The 21,034-nt window shown below is 38.6% G+C and overlaps 2 protein-coding genes across 3 annotated transcripts in view; one reads left to right on the top strand and one right to left on the bottom strand.

The window, feature by feature from the left end:
- C1H12orf43 (chromosome 1 C12orf43 homolog) overlaps positions 1-20,890 on the top strand; it is a 23,250-nt gene extending 2,360 nt beyond the window's left edge. Inside the window, exons 1-6 of one of the 2 annotated variants that reach the window (XM_075215142.1) lie at positions 5,770-5,881; positions 6,636-6,687; positions 6,765-6,863; positions 6,932-7,005; positions 7,322-7,412; positions 19,635-20,890. In XM_075215142.1, coding sequence (XP_075071243.1) covers positions 5,851-5,881; positions 6,636-6,687; positions 6,765-6,863; positions 6,932-7,005; positions 7,322-7,412; positions 19,635-19,914 — 627 coding nt within the window. In that variant the 5' untranslated portion in view covers positions 5,770-5,850 and the 3' untranslated portion in view covers positions 19,915-20,890. Of the gene's footprint in view, positions 1-5,769; positions 5,882-6,635; positions 6,688-6,764; positions 6,864-6,931; positions 7,006-7,321; positions 7,413-19,634 lie in introns of those variants that run through there. The other variant, XM_075215133.1, reaches the window with a different exon arrangement.
- HNF1A (HNF1 homeobox A) overlaps positions 20,278-21,034 on the bottom strand; it is a 39,232-nt gene continuing 38,475 nt past the window's right edge. The window contains exon 9 of the mRNA XM_075215125.1: positions 20,278-20,405. Coding sequence (XP_075071226.1) covers positions 20,278-20,405 — 128 coding nt within the window. The remainder of the gene's footprint in view (positions 20,406-21,034) is intronic.

Genomic DNA, 21,034 nt, shown 5'->3' with positions numbered 1-21,034 from the left:
TACCTTCACTAGACAGTAGCTGACTAAGCAAAAGGAAAAAACTAGAATTGTTTATATACAAGCCAAGGTGGGCAAAATAGTTTGGAATTGGTAAAATCCAACAGAGAGACAACTGGGAGGCGAAGAGGAGAACAAGACTGTGACATAGTGTAATATGACAAGCAAATGTGATATGTAGTAAAAACTCACAAGTTTGGTAGTACCATATATACCATTCACTTGTGGTGATTTGTAACCAGTTTTGGAAGTTTGCAAGTTGAACATTTGTGTCCTAAACAAAAGTAGACAGTACAGTACAGTATACCAGTACATCCTCCTTTCCGATGCTTCAAAAAAGATGCCACACGTGTATTGATTTTTTGGCAGACCACTGAGATATTTGTAACAAATACAATTGGAATCCTAAATTAATGTGTTTAAACATCATGAAATACAAATGTGTGTGATTTATCATTAAAATATAGCTAATGTGTCATCTCTTGCACATGTTTAACTTATGTGTTTTGCTGGGATAGATAAATGTGTCATGACACACCTGTTGGGACGATGTGGTACATGTAGCGCAATAGAGAAGGGATATTGGAGCATTAGGGCTCATCAATATCCCCCTATTGCTCTGATCACTTGTAATAGTTAACTAGTAATGCAGGATCACAGGAAAAAGCTGAATTGGATCGCCTTGCTTTGATATGGCCACCTCCATCCTGAAAGAAGTTGAGGTGACCTCAAAACAATGTTACCAGGTTTCCGTGGTAACCCTGGGTTGGAAATTCCATCATTGTGAACACTATGTAACAAGGATCACCTTGGTGGAACAGGATGCTGTCACTGACGGCCAGGCTTCAGCACCTGAAGGCTTCATTGAAGTCTGCCTTTTATTGGTTGTGCTACTGTCGTATGTCCCCGCCTCCCAAAAGAGACATAAAAGTACCATTCACTCTGATGGAAGACCAGTAATTGCACATGTTGGCTCAATGAATAAACCATGATCTGAGTGAAGTTGCTACTGCTATTTATCTAAGCTTGTAAATAGCCATGTTTTGATACATAAATGTGACTGGCTGATTTAATTGCAATTTTTTTTTTGCTGGCTACATACTTTGATACCCACCCATATGCATAGTCATATTGGAAATGCATCCCGTTTCATGGGCAAAGTGACACAATTGGCCTTTGCATGGCCAGCTTCCTCCCCCATGTCCGATATTCTAAAATCCAAATTATGCTGAACTGAAGTCTAAATTGTTTTTGCTTGCCTTACAGTATGTATGGATGTGTGTACCTATATAACAAGTGCAAGTGATTTTTCTGTTTTGGTAGTATCTTCTGATTTATATTACTCATGCTAAGTGGACCTTGAGCCTGAAATAAAGGTCATCACATTTTGATAACTAAATTGAATTTTCCTCATTTAATTAATTGAAAGTATTATTTGTTGCTGGCTGTATATTTTCATATACAGTGAGTGTGAAAAAGAAAGTACACCATCTTTCAAATCTGTATTTCTATATATCCCAACATAATTGTATAGACGTGTAACCAGATTTAATTATCGTGCAGATCACAAGATTCACGACCGTTTGTTTAGACATTGCAAGAGTGTTTACGCCCTCACGATAATATTTTATTGTACCAAAATACATTGCATCTGTTGGTTTGGTTTTCCAAACTTCCACATTTGCCTGATATCATTCCATCGTTGATAGTGATTTTTAGGAAATGTGTACGTACGTACTCGCAGCCAGCAGCGTAAGCAGTTATCTGTAGTGTATGTACAGTAGAGATGTGCATCGGCGACTTTTGGTGTCTCGTGTTTTGGATTCGGCTTTCCGCGATGTTTTGGGTTCGGATTTGTTTCGCAAAACACCTGCCGAAAGGTTTTGGTTCGGATTTTTTTTTTAAAAAGTTCAAAAAGCAAGTTTTTGGGCTTATTTTCACTCCTACGCTATTATTAACCTCAATAACATTCAATAACAAGCATTTCCACTAATTTACAGTGTATTCTGAACACCTCACAATATAGTTATTAATCCAAAACGTTGCAACGAGGTATCTTTCTGGACTGCGTAGTGGAGTGGTCCCCACAATATAATAAGAAAACCATCAACTGGTCTTAATCACACCAAAAAATGTACCCTGGACTGCGTAGAGGAGTGGGTCACCACAATATAAATTAAAAACCCTGAACTTGTATGATTCGCACCAATAATGTACCTGGACTGCGTAGAGGAGTGGGTCACCACAATATAATTTAAAAACCCTGAACTTGTATGATTCGCACCAATAATGTACCTGGACTGCGTAGAGGAGTGGGTCACTACAATATATATAATAAGAAAACCATCAACTGGTATGAATCGCACCGAATAATGTACCTGGACTGCGTAGAGGAGTGGGTCACCACAATATAAATTAAAAACCCTGAACTTGTATGATTTGCACCAATAAATGTATCTGGACTGCGTAGAGGAGTGGTCACCACAATATATATAATAAGAAAACCATCAACTGGTATGACTGCGTAGTGGGGTGGCCCCAGTACACAATTTTTTACCGGGGCCACAATATTATTAAAAAACCCTCCATGGGTCTGAATTCCACCCAAAAAGTTTATGTACTGCGTAGTGTAGTGTTCCCCACAATATTATTTAAAAAATTTTGCAGCAACAGTCAACGTTGTTTAATATCTGATACACCTCTATCTGGACTAAATTTGGTACCGGGGCCACAATACCTCCTCCAACCATGGTACAGAGCATTCATCATTGAGATCCCATCAAGTATGTTAAAGACAGACAGGGTCGAAGTGTTATTGGTTGACTTTGTAAACCAAAAAACTGTCCTTGTTGCACATAGTCGTGCAATGAAGAGTGACTTTTTCATTTAAAGGCACCATCTTTCAAGTGTTGTGTTTGTAAGTCATATTATACTTTTGGTAAAATTTGTTTAATTTGTTCCTCTTTATGGTAACTACTAATAGAATTAAAGAATTAAATAGAATTAAAGTATTAAATAGAGTGGTATAGAGTGGTAGTGTAGTATAGAGTGGTAGTGTGGTATAGAGTGGTCCCCACAATATAATAATAAAACCCTCAACTGGTCAGAATTCCACCAAACAAGTATCTGGACTGCGTAGTAGGGTGGCCCCGGTACACAATTTGATACCGGGGCCACAATACCTCTTCCAAGTGTAGTGTTTATAACATCTTAACACTACACTAATTCTAGCACGTCAAAACCTCTTGTTTTAAATAATGACAGGGCATTTAACTTTTGATTTAATTTATTGAATTTGTTGGCATTTTCTTTTACTTTTTGAACATGGCAAACGACTGTTGAATGGTCACATAATGCCCAAAAAATAGTTGCAAGATAGTTATAATTTTTTTTTTTTTAATTTATTTTTTTAAGTGTGTTTTTATAACTTTTTTTTATTTTTTAAAAACTTGGGAATAATGGGTAAATAACTATGCCCTTAGAAGCACAGAGCACAGGACACAGCACCACTGGACTGAACAGGACACAGCACAGGAGCCAGCAGCACCACTGAACTCAGCAGGACACAGCACCACTGGACTGGACTGATATACTGCTGAATGTGTGAACTTGGTAATATTGCAGTACCAATGGGCTTATACTGCAGGATTGGTTTTGCAAATTTTGTTGTAATTAATTATTTTTTTAATTATTTTTTTGTATTTTTTTTTATAACTGTTTTTTTTTTTTTTTTTAAACACTTGGGAATAATGGGGAAATAAAATAACTATGCCCTTAGAAGCACAGGACACAGCACCACTGGACTGATACTGCAGAACACAGCACAGAACTAAACAGCACAGCACGAGATCTACCAGGACAGAGGACCACCTAATACACCCTCCCTCTACCCTGATCAATGCCCGAGTGAAGATGGCGGCGACTAGCCGGGAATTTATAGGTTCCGAGTATCGCGAGATCCGACAACGGGATTATGACTCGGAGCCTCGCTTTCAAGTTTTCATTTGGCGCCAATACCCGGATCTGTCTCGGATCCGACTCAGATCGGCAATGTTCGGGTGGGCTCGGATTCAGGAAATCCGAGTGCGCTCATCTCTAGTGTACAGTCATGATATTTTCATGCAAATGGTTATGAGAGATGAAGATCATAGATCTGAAGATAAATTGTGTAGCTGTGTACGCATGAATCAGCATGGCTATCAGGTCTTTCAATCGTTGGTGTATCAATACAGAAATTGCATCTGAAGTTAGATTGCATAGGTGTGTACCCTGCTTAACAATCTTCTAGTTTGCACCAAATCCTAAAAATTAATAAATCTTGTCTCATTTGACAAATAATACACTACATATTTTACTTTATTTTATTCAATGGGGTTAGTATATGGTCATTTCAGAACCTAGATTCTTTTATCAGCTGCCAGGAAACATGGCATTGTGTGTTAAAACCAAACAACTCAACTTTGTTCTTGTCTGCCCAAATGTCATTGTGTTTCATTCAGATGCAATTTTGCAAACCTAAACTGTACTGTTATTTTTGGAGAGCAGGGGCTTTCTCCAGGGCACCCGTCCAAGAAAACAATACTTGTTTCTTTTTGGAGCAGTTTTCAATAGTGGAATCATGAACTTTAACAATTACTGTGTTGACAGAGGTTTGGTAGACCCCATGATGAAGTTCTTTGTAATTTGTTATCTGGTCTTTGGGTGAATTTTCTGGGACACCCTCTCCTAAAAGTTTGGCAGCTGTGCTCTCCATTTCTAAATAATATTTCTTACTGTAGAATTGGGACTTCAAATTGTTTGGTAAAGACCTTATAACGCTTTACATATTGTTGAACAGCAACAATTGCTTCTCCTAGATCCATTGTCTTTTCTCCTTGGCATGGTGCTAAAATAAACCTGAATGCTCCAGACTGAAGTGCCAAAGGTTCTGCATTTACATAGTGGGGGCAGCACTTCCTGATAAACAAATACTGATGAGATTTTGATTAGCAGCACCAAGCTCAAATTACTTTCTTTATTTGTATGGCATTAGTAAGGGTGTACTTGCTATTGCACACGTGGCTTCTTTGTGTTGGCTTGGTAAAATTGTGATCTGTTGTGGGTTATTTCTCGCATGATTAGATTTATGAAATTGTACTACTTGGTGAGGACTAGATGATTGTTAATTATGTTCTAATATGCAAAGACACAGATTTGAAAGCGAGTGTACTTTTTCACACGACTGTATGGAACTTAATTTTAGATACTGACGCATACTAAATCTCCATCTGTACACATTGTAAGTCATGGGTTGTTTCTGTAGCAAAATATTATTAGCTGTGTACTTCAGGATACAGGAAATACACGTTTTTACTTTCTGGTATTACAGGTCCTTATACAGGTAAGTAAACTAAATCGCCACACTGGGAGCTTTGTTGGTGGAAACACAAAACCGAAATTTCACACAAGAATGAATAGTTAATAACACACAATAAATTTACAAACCAGTGAAGTAATAAGATACATCTCTCCTGTCCATGTATATGAGAACTGAAAGAGAACATGACAAAAAAAAAATCAAAAATCTGGGAATTCAAATGTATAACCATGTCTACCCTTTAAAGCGGCTCTACCACCTTGTGTATACATTTTATTAACTTGGTGAGCAGGAACTTCTGGAGCTGCTCAATGCAGCTTTTATGCCTGGGGCTCTACTGGGTCTGTAATACAGAACTGGCAAATCTATTTTAAGTTTGTTTCATTTTCCATTTTAATATGGTGGCGCAGGAGGACCAATTGCAAGCTGCAATGTCACACGGCCCTAGTGTTCAGTCAGGAGTGTGAGAAGAACCACTGATCCCAGGGAAAAACGTCATGGAGGGCCCCCTGCCAAGTGAATCATCAAGTTAGTAAAATGTATATACTAGCTGGTAGGGAAACTTTACCACAGCAGGACTAATTTGCTAGTCCTGTACTTGAGTGCAATATTTGCACTGAAACACAGCAACCAATCAGTGCTTGACTTTTATCTGTTTAGTGTAAGTTAGACAATATAAGAAAGTGTCTGATTGGTTTGGTGCAAGTTATGCATCTAAATGTAATGTTAGTGAGTGAGCATTGGTGTCTCAATTTTCGGCCAGGCTCCCAGCACACTGAAACAAAGAACCTTTTAAGTAACTGACTGAAGGCCAGGTTTTCACAATATATGCAACAATGTAATTTACATTTTAGCACTTTGTAACGTGTGCATTATCTTTTGGTGTACTTCGTTATTCTGTACTCTGCTATTTCAGTTTTCATCTGTAAACCACTCTGACAAAGAGCCACATTGCTCCAAAGGCTTGCATTGTCTTTTTTCTTGTCGGCCACTTATGGTCTTGCTCATATTTTCTACTGACCAACATGCTACAACATTATTTTATCTTATGCACAATATACAGTATAGAAGCTTTTTAGGTTGGTTTTATTTTAGACATCACAATGACATAAGTTTTCCCATCACTAGTTCACTGTTTATCCTCCCACACCTATACCCTTACTGTATTGCAGTTTACTATATATAAGCTGACATTGAAGTATATGCCAGTATTTTTTCCTGAGTAGAAAATTCTGTTTCAGTAGTCTTTGTTGTGATTTGCTTAGTGTTCTTTATATTGCAGGTATAGACAAATCGGTACGATGTAAACAGGATCCTATCACTCCAAGTTTACGGTATGTATTGTGAATTATCAGAAGCATGTAATGAATATTTTGGTGTTTGTGGCCCTAAACATTTGGGATCACTGCAGGGTTCGACCTGACTGCCACGAGCATGATGGAAATGAACTGCAGACTACCCCTGAATTCCGCACACATGTAGCCAAGAAGCTCGCTGCTATACTGGACAGGTAAATAGAGGGGGGCCTTGGAATCTGAACACATTTCCTCTTCATCTACCTAATTCCATTGTCTTTAGCTGTATCAAAGAAATCCCTGGAAGCGGCAGCATGATGAGAGAGTCTAAGGCAGTTTCCAACTCGGAGGATGAAGGTGAGTAACTTCTATGCAGCAATGACAATTACACATTGGCACTTCTGTCCTATCTTAAGCTTGGTCAGCATAATAATGTTTACTGTCTGTGTCTGGGTGCAGAGTATGTTTCTGACTAATGTTGTGGATTTTATGTATGATCTGATGTTTAGAGACTGTGCTCTCTTTAAGGCAATTTTGTAGGTTCTGTTGCACATTTGTCCCTTCTGCTCAGTAATGGATTATGTGATTTCTTACTTTGTGACTATCTGACTTTTGCTGCGCAGTAGACATCATCTGTTTATATTGTTGTTTTTTTGTTGTTGTTTTTTTAAAGGCTTTCGACTGTTCTGGACGTCTGTTCCTGGGGATTCTGGGGTTCAGATACCCTCCTCTATTTCTAAACGCAGGGTGGCATCTTCTACCAGGTGAGGTGGCAATAAATCCAAACTTACTTTAGATAAGAGGCATTTAATATTATCCTATAACTTATGACAAATAGATTCTTTCTTAGTAACCCTCTTTGAGGAAACGGGTTGACAATTTCCTGTACTTCAAACAACTGATAACAGATGACAATCGCTTGCTGTGATGTTGATAATCAAGTCACATACAATCCTGTCAAGGATGTGCATTTTTACATGTACATTTGTTCATATTGGCTCTTCATGTATTTTCAGTTTGGTGGTCCTTTCAGTGAAAGAAGGAAGGTGTTTTGGTATTACAATTGAATGAAACATCACTTCACTATAAGAATTAGGTTTATGAGTATTATGACACAAGACCGGTTTTAGATGATGATTATATTGAACGCCTTATTATTTTGCATCGTGATGTAGCTCTCACTAGATAATTATGAACCCTTAATAATTATGGACAGCTTCATGTAACTCCCATTGAAGGGCTGTACTGGATATTATATTTACAGTGACCTATATGAGTGGAAACAAGTAATCATACTCACTAATGGCTATATAGTGCTTTTTATTGCCACATTCCCTCAATTGATCTGGAAATGGAGGAGTTAAAAACGGGATATTCAATGTATTCAGCAGGTAAGAAGTGATATATGGTGAGATACTGATAGGAGTAAGCTTTTAACCGTTTAATTTCCAGAGCAATTTTTCCCATAAATACCTTACTGAGAGCAGCCATACTGGGCATTGATGAGAGGCTCTGTACATACAGCACCAATACCAGTTTTAGTCTCAGGCCTTGGAGACTGCAAATGTAAGTGGCTTCCACAAAACTCTCTGTTTAGCCCCAGACAATGCTCCAGTTAAGGTGTGCAGCAGCAATTCATCCCCCGCATCCAAAAAACTGATAAACTAGTTGCTGACGGCTGTACTAGATGAGTGCTCCTAGTATGATTCCCGACAGTGGCACATGTCTTTCTCATGTTCCTCTTAATGTGACTTCCATGATCATTTCGAAACAATTATCTTATACTGCCACGACAAGCTTCCAACCACTTCCTTTCAAAATGCAGCATGTATGGCTTTCTTTTCACAGTACCGAGTAGTATAACTGTGTGTGTGTTTATAATCATAAATAATGAGTAGACTCACGGTGCAAAAATCATTCTTTTATTGTGAGTAACAAACAAGGTAAGTAGATTGTCATTTGCAGAGGCCCTCAATGCAGCAGACGATCAGATAAATAAAACAAAGCAGGATGCTGGATATGAGTCCATCACCAGGAAACGGGCTGAATAGTCAGAAGCAGGACAGAGTCAGTGCAGACAGCAAACAACACTGTCAGGAACAGAAACATGGGTCAAAGAAGCAGAGAAATCGGCGTAGTCAAATTTCAAAGCCCGGTCAAAGGAATCTGGAAAACCGATAAACTGTTGAGATCCTGGAAATAGAAACACAAAGATAAGGATCTGGCAATGCATCATGTACAGTCAGAGAGTGTGGGGAGAAGCACTGAGCGTGCTCCGGAGAAGTAGGACTAAGAATTCCTCGCACACAAAAACTCATCTGATCATGCCCAGGAACTCTAGAAAACTTCTACATAGAGATCACAATTGAATATGCTCTGACAAAAGGTGTAACACAGACTGGATAATGGCTAATTAGTGTCTACAGGCAACACTGAAGCATGGTGGAGGTTCCTTGCAAGTTTGGGGCTGCATTTCAACAATTGGAGTTGGGGATTTGGTCAAGATTAATGGTGTCCTCAATGCTGAGAAATACAGGCAGGTACTTATCCATCATGCAATACCATCAGGGAGGCATCTGATTGGCTCTAAATTTATTCTGCAGCAATACAACGACCCCAAATATACAGCCAAGAACTGTCTTAATCGAAAAGAAGAACAAAGAGTCCTGGAAGTGATGATATGGCCCCCACAGAGCCCTGAGCTCAACATCATTGAGTCTTTTTGGGATTACATGGAGAGATAGAAGGATTTAAGCAAGCCTGCATCCACAATAGATCTGTGGTTTGTTATCCAAGATGTTTGGAACAATTTTCCTGCCGAGTTCCTTCAAAATTGTGTGCAAGTGGACCTAGAAGAATTGATTCTGTTTTGAAGGCAAAAGGTGGTCACACCAAATATTGATTTGATTTAGATTTCTCTTCTGTTCATTCACTTTGCATTTTGTTAATTTATAAAAAAAATAAACTATTAACACTTGTATTTTTGAAAGCATTCTTACTTTACAGCATTTTTTTCACACCTGCCTAAAATGTTTGCACAGTACTGCGTATGTATATGTATATATATTATATATATACACTGTCAATGACATTATCATGTGCTGGAAGTTCTGGTTGGGGCACATTCCTCTGCTCCTGCGTGTCCTCCGGTGTGTCAAGCAAGGGGGGCTTCTAGTGATACTGCTGGCTCCTGATTGGCCGCGTCGGGGCTGATACACAGACATACTAATCGTGGCGGTAGGTCTGGGGTGTTGCCTGCCCCTTCGCAATGACCTCCTTTTCCAAGGCACCTTTCGACACCAGGACCTACCTCAGCTGGCTTCAACAGCATGTCTGTTGAAGCCAGCCTCTGGCGGTCTAAGGGGTTCTCCTCCAAAGTAGTAAACACCCCGCTACAGGCTAAGAAACCAGTTTCTGCTCGCATCTAACACCGAATCTGGCGCACTTACATGAGGTGGTGTGATCATCGGGTCTGCCATACAGCTTCCTATTGCGCATTTCCTTTTTCTCTACCTGGGCTCTCTGAACCTGCTTGGTGGGGACTTTTTGAGCTGCGCGTAACAAGGCCTCTGTGGATCAGCTCTGCAGGGCAGCCACCTGGTCCTCAGTCCACACCTTCACCAAATTTCATCAGTTTAATGTTTTTACATCTCCAAACGCCAGCTTTAGTCTTTTACTTGCCGGACCGTCAGAGGGGACCCTCCCTTAATGGGGCTGATTTTGTACGTCCCCATGATAGCCGTGTCCCCCAGATTGGATGAAAGAGAAAAGAGTATTTTTATACTCATGATAAATCTGTTTCTCTGATTCCATCTGGTGGACACTCTCTTTTGATTTTTTTGCTGGTTGCTGTTGGTTGTTCCTTTCCTTGGGGCTTTAAAGTTACACTGAGGAGCCACAGGGTGTTGCAAAGGGTCTGTCAACTAGTTAATTGTTTAATGTAATTTGCTAAGTGCCAACTTCACGTTCCCCCTCATACAACCCCATGGTAGCAGTGTCCCCCAGATCGAATCAGAAGAACAACTTTATCGTAAGTATAAAAATCCTCTTATGTCAAATAAACAAGGGCCTTCTCTGTGTAGTGGATATACCGTTTAAATTCTTTGGCCCTAATGAATATCTTCATTTATTCTCCTTATGATATATATCGTGATTGGAACTGTCTGATTATTGCTTTATATTACTGTTTAACGATCAGGAGTGCCTCTTGTCTTGTCTTTGTAATTTTCTGAATTTTTCAGTAGATTCTAAATTGTCTACATCTATCATGACTTTTTTCCACTATGCATGACTTTGTAGATTGTCCCTCAAGTATTGATACAACAATATGGTCCTTTTTGACTCTGAGCAAAACTATATTACAATAGAATTGTGTCTTACTATTTACATCTCTGGATGACACTAGTGCTGACAGTGATTGTTTGTTGGTGTTGACATGCTCCTTTTATTATATATTGAACTTTTACATATCGGTTATGTGTGCTGCTCTTTGGATATACCCGATTTGTACTGTTGATGGGTATTCTATGATTTTTATAGGTTGTTACACCACCCATTTGGGAGCCACCATCTTTGACGTCTTTAGTATGGTTCTAATACCAGACAAGGCCGATCACGTGATCTAGCCAGATTTATTGGGATATCTATAGTGTTTTATGAATCGGTCATGACATTACTGGCTTAACAATGTGTGATTTACGTTGTTTGATTAAGTCTTGTGATACCATATTAAAACGTTTGTTTTGACAGCCCATCATCTGTAGGGCGTTATACTGCAGACCTGTGTTTTAGTGCACCGATGATGCGGGCGCATTGGTTGGTTGTTTGACAATGGGGGGGTGTTGCATCGTACTGTTTGGCACCAGTGTGACTTTATAAGTTTGTATGTTTAGCATTCATGTGTGTAGCAGCCCTTTTATAAAGGTTCATCATTGCTCAGATTAGTATACTCTGCATTATTATTCTGCCCTATTGATGATTTAATACATATTTTGTCTACAACTTACAGCCCTGGTCTTGACTGGGACAGAACTGATCTAATATATATATATATATATATATATATATATATATATATATATATATATATATATATATATATATATATATATATATATATATATATAATCTAAAAGACAAAAAGAGAAGCGCCACGCATAGTGTATTAAATGACCAACAATTAGTCTTCTCAATGTGGCAAACAAGTGAATTGGCCTCGTACCCAAAGACAAATAATAAACAGCTTATCTGTAATTAGATTCCCGACATCCTATATAGACTCCTTGGTGTCCAGTCCTTATGGTTCCAGAAGTTCAGATCACTATGGACTCAGAGCAAAACTATTATGGTGTAGTATGCCAAATAAGGCTACCAACAATTCCTCAAAACTGGGTACCAACATAAGCTCCTATCAATATGATCCATAAGAGTGTTTTATTACAAAGATAAAATCCTTAATATATATAAAATGCGCCCGTACATAATATAAAACAAATATAGGCTTATCTGCAGTCTTTCCTGATGGTAATCACGGATCTCTCAAAACCACCTGGCCGGGGTAGATATGGTGATCCACGGAAAAAACACACAGAAAACGCCTTATCCCCCTCAACGCGTTTCGTCACTCGACTTTTTCAAGAGGATTCCGGGTATGTAGTATTACTATGTAGGTATGTATGTAGTATTATGCAGGAGGAACATCAGAGCCCTCTAGGAATCTTGCTTTATTTGTGCACAAAATGCACAAGCCACTACCTGCAGCTATACACATTCCATGACCTTTATCACATATGCTGGAAGTCATAGTAAGCACATTTTAAATAGAAAATCAAGATAGTTATCTGGAGTAATGTTACAACAGAGGCAATTTAACCCCACAGTCAAAGAATTGTTGCTAAGAAAAAGACTAGCAATCCTTTGACTGTGGGGTTAAAAAGACTAGCAAGAGGACACAAAATAAGGTACCATCTTGTTAATAAAAGGTAAGAAAGGGTATTACCTGTCGTAATAAAAATATGACTCTCTTTTATTGTTATGCCCTGTGGTTTAAGTCACATCCATACCCAAGAGATTATTATCCGTAGAAGAAATCTTTAGAAAAAAAAAAAAAGCAAACTTCACAGATAAAAGTATAACTCAAATTCTCTGTTTAGTCTGTAAGAACTAAGGGTCTGTAACTCATGTTTCCTAAATGCTTCACTCTGAAACTTGAATCTATACTCTCACCTGCTATGTTCACCACGCAAACACGGGGATAACACACAAACTCCACACAGATAAGGCCATGGACGGGAATTGATCTCATGACCCCAGCGCTGTGAGGCAGAAGTGCTAACCACTTACCCACCGTGCCGCCCTTCAAAACTATAAAAACTGGAAAGAGATATACAATTTATTTCTATACTTGGTTTTGGCAGATATATCTGTACATAACCTATGGTTCAGTTCCTTAACCATATAGTATCTAAAAATGGAGTTGCAGTACAATCGGCTGTATAGGAAAATTATGCGTCATGATTTCAGAACATTGAACAAATGCATATACGTAGGAGAGGTCATCAAACCAAATTCCATAAACCAAGTGAAGTATTTTGGTTCCATGAGCTAAAGACCGTTAGTTCTAAGCGACCTATTTGAGACTTTTATTTTTGCTTCCTTTTGTGAAGATTGCTTATTTTGTTTCATCTAGTGAAGTTGAGTGACTGACTGGCAGCTTCACCTCCTGCAGAGTCTGGTTCCCATGATGGAGACTGAGGTGTACATGACATAATAGGCTATTCCAGAGCTATGTATACAATAAATTTCTTACATACAATAGCGCTACCTTTCTTGCTCAAAGGACTGGTGTGTGTGGAACTCATGTCATATATGATCTCTCCCGTTCTCCCGCTCCTGTATTCCAGAGCTAGGTAACTCATGAAATTACAAGTCATGTCATTCTTTGTCAGCATTTGATGACTCTGCACATGATCAGCATTTTGTTAAGCTGTGACCAGGGCTGTATCTACAGTTGGCTCTGTCCTAGTATTTTGAGTGAATACACCCTAAATTATCAATTGAGGCCATTTTAGTTTTGACACTACTGGACACATCTTTGTTATTTTTAAAGGCAAAAACTGGTGGTTGGTTAAGACCAAATGGCAAAAATAATAATGAAATCGTAACCGGCTCAATTACCTGCCCACAAGGTCCTATCTTGTTACAGATCAGTCATTCTCTGTCTCTCGTGCTCATCCCAGCCTTTACTAACATCTGTAATCCCTCCTTGATGACTTCTTATTAAAATACTACTTTTTGAAAAAGAATAATAAAGATAATATACATAGTCCACGACTTATATGCATATTTCTCTCTGTCCTGTTTTTTTGTTCAATTAAACATTTAATATAAAAGGGAGAAAAGTGTACATACTTGAACTTTCAAAATACAACATCAGGTGCGTTATAGTACATAAAAGAGAAAACATAATATAAAATATAAAGTTGAATATTTTGCCAACTAGCACTGGTGCTATCCAATGCCTCTACTTCCTCCTTTACAACTTGTTATAAAGAATTATGGCTCAGTATGTTAGATCAGTAAATATGTATCATTCCAAGTAAAAGGGGAAAAAAAAGCTTTGACAAGTCAGTGTATGCCTAGTAAAGGTCTGGATGGAGGAGAAGAGCCTCACTCCAACCACAAATAGAGGAAATCACTGATTCGCCTATATGACAACCAATCCACTGATTCAAACAGCTGCATTATATCTATTTGATTTTCTTCCCGTTTTTCTATATATAAACCTAATTTTCAGTAACCTTTTTTCCTCGTAGATTTGCACTTCTCATAGCATGCCCTTTGCTAAGCTTATGAAGTCCCAACTGTTCAGAATGATTTTTTTATTTGGCTATAGTTATGGTGATAGCTAGTAGATGGTGCACTATCCAGTGTCCACATGTCCAAATTAAAGCATAATCTAGACAATAGGTGTTTACGCAGAATCGTATCAAACATAGTATTGATCAACACCATTACCATGTCCCAATATTTTCTAATTTTTTTCTGCATTGCCACATATTATGAGAAGGTATTCAGGCATTTATATTTTGGGCATTTATGCAGATGATACAGCTACCATATGCTTTATTTGATTCTATGAGATACAAGCCCTATTAATTGTCTTGAAAGGTACCTCTTACAACATGGCAGTACTAAGATTTTAATTGTTCCTTCCTAATGATCAATTATTGTGTGTTTTCAATCTCTAGGATGTCTTTCTGCCATTCCTAAAAAAAAAAAAAAGAAGGTTTTTGTATATCCGTTTGTAATAGGTAATTGGACAAATATTGGGTTCTCTATTTATTACTTAATACAAGCTATCCAATTCCCTGATTTGTGGCCATTGTTTTCCATCAGTTGATGGAAAGTGCAGATTTGTTCTTCCTGGATTAAAGAAAAAAAATCTGTGATTGCCTTAGTTCCCTTTTCCTTCCGTACTAGAAAAATTTAGTTCTCCAGGCAAAAGGCTAAAAGGCTGGGTTGCCCCAAACTATATATATATATATATATATATATATATATATATATATATATATATATATATATATATATATATATCTATATCTATATCTATCTTATTTGTTACTGGATCATGTGTAAATAATTTATTGTAGAAATGTATTTCAATCAGAGGTGCAGGCACCAATGGATAATTTGAAATGCACTTATGTTACATTGGGATGTGTTTTGTATGGAAGTGTCATTGTTTGGGTTTGTAAGGCTGCTAGAGGAAATCTCCAATTAGACATATGTGGGGAGGGAGTCTGATAGCAGGAATTGCTAACTTAAGCTGGGTACACACTACACGGTTTTCGTCCAATAATCAGCTCAATCAGCCGACATACGACCGCTCGTTCAAAAGTCGGGTCAGTGTGTGTAGTGACACGATGGTCGAAAGTCTGCCCAAATGGACGATTGTCGCCTCATTTGGTTGGTTGTACCGTTCAATATTTTCGTTCCAATCTCGTTTCCGTTGTGTAGTGTGTATAAACTTCCGACCGATCCACAACAGTGTGTACGAAATCAGTCATTGCTCACGACAACATGGCTGTAAAAAGTCGCTAAAGGGACGTCTGCTCTTCCCTCTATCGTCCTAAACAAGGCTAGTGTGTATGCAGTCCATGGACCGAGCGATCGGTCCATCAATCGCATGTAAAATCGCTCGGGATAAAAAGTTGGTTGAAATTTCTGTAGTGTGTACCTAGCTTAAGTTTTTTGATGAAGTGTCAAATGCCTGCTCTGGCCAAAGGCCCAGCAGGGGGTCGTTACTGTGTGGCCTTTTGTCCAGAGTGTTCAAACCTTTCTGAACATTGTAAATAGCATGTGATGCAGGAAATCACAGCAAGTTATAGGATATCACAGATAAGTGTAAATATTGTTATCTTTGAATTGCATCCAAATCCATGTTTGGATAAACCAATTGCATCCTGGTTCTAAAAATAACTCTGACCTCACGGGGGTTGGCTTATCTAGTGAGGCTGCGCTCAAATGTGTATAAAAACAGCACTGTTTTGTATTAAAAGTTATGTTCTCATCTGACCTGCTCACTGGTACCTTAAACCAGGGAGAGCTAATAAACCATCATTTTGCTTCAAGACCCTGCTTGAAAATATCTTCCATGCTGAAAATCCTGTGACCTACAGATTATACCCAAAATCGAATCCGTTCCCGGCTGTTTCTGAGGTTTGGACCCAGCTTTTCCGGTACCACCGCTCTGCCTGCAGCCCTGGTCAGTGTGGTAGGTCAGGGGGATCCATCCACAGCAACCGTGATCCATAGTAAGAGGTCAGGAGTACCAGCCCATGTACACCAGCAAGGGGGTACCCTAGCAGTGACAGTTGCCAGAAGAAACCCTGTGCTGGATGTTGGTAAGAAGTCCAGTGGGGGCAGCATTATAAGCCCCTCCTACTGCGGCAGAAGAGCGCACTTCGAATAGCGAAAGGGAATGGTGGCAATGTATGCCCAGCTGGTTCCCAGCAGCAACAGACAGGGTGGCGTAGGCGGTCCATCCTGTCGCAGACACTCTTCAGTCAGGCTTTCATTCCCAACACTTCAGAGACTGCAATGACTATGGTGGTTTGTGATTTGATTACTGCTAAATATAAAGAGCACTACTTCTAATTCTGCTTGACATCCCTGCAGTAATTGACACTGTTGAATACTGGTTCTCATTCTCTCTGTGAAACTACTCCTTTCATTTCTCTATTGCTCTGGATCCCCCTACATTGCACTTCCTCTATTAGGTGGATTACCACACGCTCTCTGCTCTTCTCTTAATATACCAATGTTTCTCAAACCCAGTCCTCAGGACCCCTAACAGTGCAGGTTTCCAGGTGACAAGGGAAATAATTATACCACCTGTGGATCTGTTACAATGTGTCAGTCAGTAATGAATACACCTGTGCTAAAGCAAGGAGATATGGAAAACATGCACTGTTAAGGGCCCTGAGGACTAGGTTGAAGAAAAACTGCTCTATACCACTTGTCTTGGAAAAGTAATAAGCCCCTTTTGGGTTTTAGTGTTGCCTTCTTTTAGGATAACACACAAATTTACTCTCTCCAGATCTTTCACCATCTGGGTTCGTTCACAATACTGAATGTCTTTCTGTCATTTCATCTTGAACGTCCTGTGACAGGTTTCACCTGAAACTCAATCTATAAAATACTTAACTAGTAATCTTTCTAACAGTCAACAGAAGCTTCTTACTTGAACATCTCTGTTTCTGTCGATAACACAACAATAAAGCTCACCACCACCCCTTTTCACTAGTCGCAGAACTTCATCCATATGAATAAACACGTATATCTGCAAACCGTAAATTTGAAACTGCACATATAAATGCATATAAATATTGAGCTGTTACTTAGTTTTTTCAATCGTGTGTGTGTGTATATATATATATATATATATATATTTCATATTTTTTTAGTAATTTATAATTGAACCTTTTTTATTGTGTTTGTTTACAATTGTAAAGCACTGTGGGTATGCTGGCACTATATAAATATTAATAAGAGTGCTATTACTTCTCCCTTAAGGATAAGTGTGAATTGAACTACAGTGCGTAAAAGTACATATTTTTAGAACAAAATAGGTCACTGTTTCTTCTTATTAGTGGTTTGATATGTTATTTGTATACTCCTGATATTTGTTTTGTGATCGATGTATACTATTACTTAGCAACAATGCATTGACTGGGGTAAACTGCCTCTAGCTCAGGGTGTTGTGAAACTACAATCCCCTGCATGCTTCACCAGTAGATAGTCACCTGAAACCTGGCAGGGCATGCTGGGACTTGTAGTTTCACAACACCTGGAGAGCCACAGGTTGGCCAGGCCTGCTCTAGTTGGACATATTTCCACACAGCGCCACTTTGGTCCTCTATTTAAAATGTGTTTACTGTATGACGTATGCTGTTCATATTGCTTCATGTTCTATCTTGCACACGTTTAAAGAAGAAATTGCAATTGATCCTTGAGAGCTGTGATGTTCTTCGCATTGTTTATATATTTGGACAATCTGGATCAGTGGTGCACAGCCGGCGGCCCGCGGTCCCCAGTCAGCTGCTTCTGACCTGACTCATTCTCTGCTTTGTTATAAAGCAGAGAATAGGACTGAATGGGAGCAGCTGGCTTCAGTGTCATGTGACCACCTCTGCACACTGCAGGGAAGTCATACGTCACAACCAATCAGAAAGGTGTTACACAAAGCTGTTTATACCATGAAAGTTTTGTTTTTGTCTTTGTTTTTTTTCAGTTGTGGGGATTGGGCTTTAGCCTTTACTTTCAGTGAGACACCTTCCTAGTGCACTTTGTACAGGATGTATAAGCACAATCCTATAATTGTAGACAAATGTATAAATATGAACTAAATAGTAATAATGATGCATCAAATAAAGTTAGTGGAGGTTGTTTCTCCACTCTCCTGATTAATTTAAGACCTAAATGAGGCTTGACTCAGCAGTACTTTTGGAGAGAAGAAATTAAAAGATGAAACGAATGAAGGGGGAGCATCAAAAGTCATGGCAAGCAGCATTACAATGGTTTTACTTTTTCCATACAAGTAGCACACTTAACTCTCTTGATCTAAATACATGTCTGTGTCAAGACCAAGGAACTCCTGATGGCAAGGAATGGCTGGAAAGTCCATATTGCTTTACACAATTTGCTGTGTCAATCAAAGGATTTTGAGAAACAACTTCATAAAAGATCTAGGGCCTGATTCATTAAGGATCTTCACTTAAGAAACTTCTTATTTAAGTCTCCTGGACAAAACCATGTTACAATGCAAGGGGTGCAAATTAGCATTCTGTTTTGCACATAAGTTAAATACTGACTGTTTTTTCATGTAGCACACAAATATCAACTTTAAATTTCGGTGTACAAATAAGCTATCAAGTATTTGTGTGCTACATGAAAAAACAGTCAGTATTTAACTTATGTGCAAAACAGAATGCTAATTTACACCCCTTGCATTGTTACATGGTTTTGTCCAGGAGACTTAAATCAGAAGTTTCTTAAGTGAAGATCATTAATGAATCAGGCCCCTAATTTGTATTGGCATATTGTAACTGCAATTTGCATTTTGCTAACATATAATAGCTAAGGAACAAGATTTGTTATTCTGTTTATTGTTCGGTTTGTTATACTGTATAAAGTGCAGCATACATGTGTAACGCTCTATAAATAGTAGTAATGTTATATACATTATATTATTTTCTGAAGTGAAATGACTTATGTTGGTGACGTTTATATGCTAAGACCTGCATTTTTATTTTTTTTTAAGCATTTCCGAAAGGTCTGAGATATGAATCTCGCCCACATGCTTATAATGTGTGCTTCACTATCTGACGGAGTATAGGGTTTAATCCGTTCATTGTCCCCTAAGTACTTCAAATGCAGATTGAGTAAAGGTCTCCTAACACTTCCCGCTTTGTGTCTTGCAGCGAGGACAGTGAAGAAGAGAAGCAACGGAGGTTCTCGGAGGCTGCTGTGTCCGGCTTAGATATTCTGAAAGAGAGTGCGCTGCAAACCTCTCCAGTGGAGGAGAGCATGGACACAGTCTGCAATAACCAAATTAAAAAGAAATGCAAAAAGAAGAAGAAGAAAAAAAAAGACAAAGGACTGGGTGATGACATCGAATCAGATGATCAGAACGCAACGTCAGAGTCTGAAAAAAATGGGGCTAAAAGGAAAAAAAAGAAGGTGGTTTTGGAAAAATCATGATGAACTGAATGACAGATAAGGTGTCCGTAGACCATCGTTCCCTCTAGGACTGACCAATGCAGACACTGTGTGCTTAATAAACACAGAAAATCAAATTATATATGAAGATAAAATGATTGAAAGGTGAAAAGTCTTTAGTGGTATCAGCTGTTACTTAAGTGTCCTGCATAGGTACAGTGTGTCCATTCCACATAGCAGGGTTCTCTCAAGCCGGTATAAATATCTCCAGCTGAAGGTGTTGATATTCACATCCTCTAATCCTGCCATCTTTTGCCTAAACATGGCAACTCTGTTCTGTGCACATCCTTTAATCAGTGTGTCCAAGGTATGCTACTGGCAGGTAGAGCCAAGGCTGTAGTCCTTTCATTGTGAGGAAGATGCCATCTGCGTGGACATGTAAGTGTCTATGGTGCTGTGTGATGGGGACAGGAGGTGGCTGTGGCTCTCGGTGGTGCTGGGATTCTGGTAGTGAACCAAGCTGACTGAAGACACTGTACCAGAAAGAATGTCACAAGATCAGAATGTTAATTAAGCACTAGTCCAACATATTGTAGATCATTGATATTCTCTGATTTCTCAATCATTGTCAGTGGTAAATAAAATCTCACAAGAATTTCCTTTTTAAAAAGACAAAAAAAACATGCCTCTGTGTTTTATACTCAATACTTTGATGTTTTAGCATAACCTTATTTTATAACGCTACTAAGCTTTTCTTATAGCAACTGTGTAATACTGCAAAAATAAAAGTTGTTTTTCTGTTAACCCTTTATATTGCAAGCATTGAAAATTTGTTTTGTAGCGCTGTATTCATACACAATCCATATTGGAACCACTGACTACTGTAAGCACACACTTATATGTTGCTTGAGAGCACCTCTGCCAAGGCAAGGATAAAAATGTAAACGTTATTACATAAAAGTAATGCAAAATTCATGTTGCTTGAGAGCAACATTGCAAATAAAGGGTTAAAATTAAATGCTATGCTTATTTTTATTTTTTTAACCCTGTGTGTAACAGAAATTGAATTCACCGAAGAACTTATTGCTTGGGACACCAGTTACCCAATAAAGTAGCGCCCAACGCATTCGAGCTGGAATTGCTTCATAGCATGTGGACTATT

This window comes from Mixophyes fleayi, chromosome 1, assembly GCF_038048845.1.
Source record: "Mixophyes fleayi isolate aMixFle1 chromosome 1, aMixFle1.hap1, whole genome shotgun sequence".
Lineage (NCBI taxonomy): Eukaryota > Metazoa > Chordata > Amphibia > Anura > Limnodynastidae > Mixophyes > Mixophyes fleayi.
Note: the sequence above shows the minus strand (reverse complement) of the source record. Positions and strands in the feature narration are given on the sequence as shown.